The sequence below is a fragment of the Hevea brasiliensis genome, chromosome 10 (genome assembly GCF_030052815.1).
Source record: "Hevea brasiliensis isolate MT/VB/25A 57/8 chromosome 10, ASM3005281v1, whole genome shotgun sequence".
NCBI lineage: Eukaryota > Viridiplantae > Streptophyta > Magnoliopsida > Malpighiales > Euphorbiaceae > Hevea > Hevea brasiliensis.
The window spans coordinates 91,396,708-91,400,934 of record NC_079502.1 but is presented as its reverse complement, the minus strand read 5'-3'; the positions used below and the strand labels follow the sequence as shown (position 1 = coordinate 91,400,934).

Below are 4,227 nucleotides of genomic sequence, written 5' to 3'. Positions count from 1 at the left end.
ATGAAAGTTTCAGCAATAAATTAAAATCTGTTATTAAAAGTTAATTTTTATAATTATATAATATGATATTATGAAAATTTTTATTTAAAAGAAGACATAAACTAGTTTAACCTTTTGGGTTGTGGTCGATATTACTTCCACGAATCATACATCCTCCGGCCTTAGGACCTCCATGTTCCTATGATCCACAAGAGGGAATAAGTCAAGAAGACAGTAAATTAACTTTTGTTTTTCCAATTAAATTCACACATGCACTTGGCTACTTTATAGACTAGACTATAACTATAAAGGAAAGTAAATTTTATTTTTAAAATTTCTATAATTAATTTTGAAAAAAATTAGGTTTTACAATAAACAGATGTAAATAAAATATAAATTGTAAATCACATCTATTATTTAAATGTCATTAAATTATAAATAAACAAACTAATTTGAATTATGACAATATAATATAATTTTAATTTATTAAATGTTAAATAAAGAGAATTAAATGCTATTTCGAAGATTGTAAATAGTAAAAAAAAATAGAAAATTATTATATACATTAGTATAAATAAAAAATAGTATTTTTTTAGATATAAAAATTTAATTATTTTTAATAATTTTAAAAAGGTAAGATTTATGTATCTAAAGACAAAGGCCACGTGAATGAGAACCCATAAGGTAGAAAATTTTTTTCCCTTTCTTCTTTCTCTCACACATTTTAGTCAGCTAATACGTAACTATGGCTCATCAAGGATAAAACCAAAGCTTACCTAATACGTATATCACTCAAGGCTAAGCAAGTACTTCCAAGATCCAACTGCCACTATATATAGACTGGCAGGTATCCCTCTCACCCATCAACAAAACATTCAGGCCTTAGATTTTGTCAAGTAGAAAATGGCAGACAAATTGCCAGAGGAAGAGCATCTCAAAGTGGCATTCGGATGGGCAGCTAGAGACCAATCTGGAGTCCTCTCTCCCTTCAAATTCTCCAGGAGGTTCAATTCTTTTTCTTCTTATATTCCATAAATGTTTTTAACTTGAAGCCCTGAGAATAAAAACTATAAGCAGTTCTTGATTCTAATAGAAATATGTGTTTGTACAGAGCAACAGGAGAGAAAGATGTTTCTTTTAAGATCCTGTATTGTGGGATGTGCCACTCGGACCTTCACATGATCAAGAATGAATGGGGCAATTCCACTTACCCTCTCGTTCCTGGGTATATATGTTGATAATATATATATTAGAGTAACATCATTAGTAATATACTGCTTCTGTGTAGTTGGTACACTGAATTGGCATGGAAATGCAGGCATGAGATTGTGGGAGTGGTGACAGAGGTGGGGAGCAAGGTGGAAAAATTCAAGGTGGGACATAAAGTGGGTGTGGGCTGCATGGTGGGATCATGCTACTCCTGCGATAATTGCACAAACGATCTTGAAAATTATTGCTCTCAAATGATACTCACCTATTCTGCCAAGTACTACGATGGAACCATCACTTACGGCGGCTACTCCGATATCATGGTTGCTGATGAGCACTTCGTTGTTCGTATTCCAGATAGCCTGCCTCTTGATGCAACTGCTCCTCTCCTTTGTGCTGGGATCACAGTATATAGCCCCTTGAAATATTATGGACTCGACAAACCTGGATTCCATATAGGCGTAGTTGGCCTTGGAGGGCTTGGTCACATGGCAGTGAAATTTGCCAAGGCTATGGGTGCCAAGGTTACTGTGATCAGCACCTCACCTAACAAGAAGCAGGAGGCTATTGAGCGTCTTAGTGCCGATTCATTTTTGGTTAGCCGTGACCAAGATCAAATCCAGGTATAAACTTGTATACTTTACATCGACTTTTGCTTATTCTAATATCATTCTTATTAAAAATTGCTTCTTTTATTAAAAGGCTGCAACGGGTACGATGGACGGAATAATTGATACAGTGTCTGCAAGTCACCCTCTTCTGCCTTTGACTGGTCTATTGAAGTCCCATGGAAAACTAATTTTGGTTGGTGCACCAGAGAAGCCATTTGAGCTACCTGCCTTTCCCTTGTTAATTGGTAATGAATTGACGATTTCTCTCTACTCAGTTCTCACTCATAATTTACGTAATAAAAACTAATATTTAATAATTGAATGAGTGCAGGGAGGAAGGCAGTGGGTGGTAGTTGCATTGGGGGAATGAAGGAGACACAAGAAATGGTTGATTTTGCAGCCACACACGGCATAACATCAGATATTGAAGTCATCCCAGTGGAGTATGTGAACACTGCAATGGAGCGCATGCTGAAAGCTGATGTTAGATACCGATTTGTCATTGACATTGGCAATACAATCAAATCTAGTATTTAATTCACATACCCATCGAAATGTGTTTGTGGTTTTGACGGTCTTTATGTTATGAAGTGGAGTGCGTGCTAAATTGAACTTGTAGTAAATTGGATTAATGAAATTAATAGTATGAGTTATTAAGTGCACTCAATATTTATGTAGTAGTTTTTTTTTATAAAGAAATCATGTAATGTTATTAATAATCATATGAAATTTATTTTTCATATTTCAAAAAGAAAAATCATTTATAAGTGTATATCTCTATTTTTGTGACCTTATGGGCATGTGTGCTGAGGTTGTGAAAACCCGATAATGAAAAAAATTATATGACTGCGAGGTATATTTAAGGACATTAAAAATAAAATAAATATATATATGGCATGATTGCTGAAAAAATTTTTGAAGAGCAAAAAATGATAAATAAAATTTAAATAAAATTTATTTTGTTTAAATTTAATGATGGGAATTTATTTTATTAAAAAAACTTAACTAAGTCTAATTGTGCTTTATGAGCCCAATAAAATCTAAATAGAGATTTTAATTAAATAAACAGCTCACTTAAAATATTTTTTACTAAAGAAAATTTTATTTCTATCTTTATCTCTCTCCCTCATATACTTATCCCATACAACCTCTTCCTTCCTCACTCTCCCTCTTCCATACAACCTCTTCCTTCCTCACTCTCCCTCTCCCACACAACCTCTCTCACACTCTCTCCCACCAAGAGGATCCCTTTCTTTCTCTCTCCCACCAATTAGTTCTCTCACTTTTTTTTTTCACTAAAATTCTTTTTTGTTATTTTATCTTTTGTTTTATCCCTTCATAAACTCTATCGATAAGTCTTTCAATTTTATCACAATTCTATACCCAGAACTCTATAAATACCCTACTAGGGAGATGAAGGAAACACACCAAGAGATTAGCTCTTAAAGCTCTCTCTAAATTTCTCTTTTCCTTCTCTCTATTTTCTTTTCTTTCTTTCTTTAGTTCAAGAATAGTTTTTTAGATTTAATCAAGACGAGGGTTTTTAATATCTTTTTGTTCAAGATTCATGCCATACTATAGTTGTTTTACATTTATATGCCTTGACTTAGTGTTGTTTATTCATAATTTACATGTATATGCGATAAATTTGAGGGTGATGACAATTCTGCATATGTTCTTATTTTTGTCACTTTGCTTTAATTAATTTTCATGTATTTATGCTTCTGTAAAAATTGTATTAAAATTATATTTGTAATATTCATGACATTATAATAATTTTAACCTTAAGAATCATGAAAAAAGCTATTAAATTAAGTTATGATTCTCTAAATTTAGGGTATCTGCAAATCATGATTTACAGTATAATCGAATTTCAAGGTTCATATCTCCATTAGTTTTTCATCTTTTTTTTGCAATTCTTGGGTCTAAAATTAAATTCAAGAACTTTTCTAATTTTTCCCATTAGTTTCATATAAATATATTTTATGGTTTGTGAGATACATTAGTTTTAAAAAAAAAGTAGTACAAATCTGTATTTAATGCATAACAGTGATGAACCATGATTTTTGTAAATTGTTTGATAGAGATTTTATACTAATTAATAATTTTCTATTTTGATATGATGTTTTGGCATACTTCTAGAATTTTCGTATAATTTTTGAACTTATTTAACTAATTTTAGAAATTCAATTACAAAAACACTATAAATCTGCTCAAATATGAAAATTTTATGTTGGTTTATAATTTTTTGTTTTCATGCCTTAAATTGTATTTTGATCTATTTTTAATATCATGCATGATGTGATATCATGTTATTAAATTTTATGATTAAGTTAGAAGACTTTTGGCCATTAAGTAGTTTTAATCAAATATAAGTCTAAACAACTTAGGGGATTACTGTTAAATTTCAATGTAATTTATTATTAAT

The 4,227-nt window shown here is 31.1% G+C and overlaps 1 protein-coding gene across 1 annotated transcript; it reads left to right on the top strand.

Annotated features, from left to right (window-relative positions):
• Nucleotides 1–855: 855 nt before the first annotated feature.
• On the top strand, nucleotides 856–2,467 carry LOC110657297 (probable mannitol dehydrogenase). The gene is made up of 5 exons (XM_021814451.2): nucleotides 856–983; nucleotides 1,091–1,204; nucleotides 1,298–1,811; nucleotides 1,891–2,044; nucleotides 2,131–2,467. The coding sequence occupies exons 1-5, from the start codon at nucleotides 883–885 to the stop codon at nucleotides 2,334–2,336; spliced, it is 1,089 nt and encodes a 362-aa protein (XP_021670143.2). The 5' UTR covers nucleotides 856–882; the 3' UTR covers nucleotides 2,337–2,467.
• Nucleotides 2,468–4,227: the final 1,760 nt, after the last annotated feature.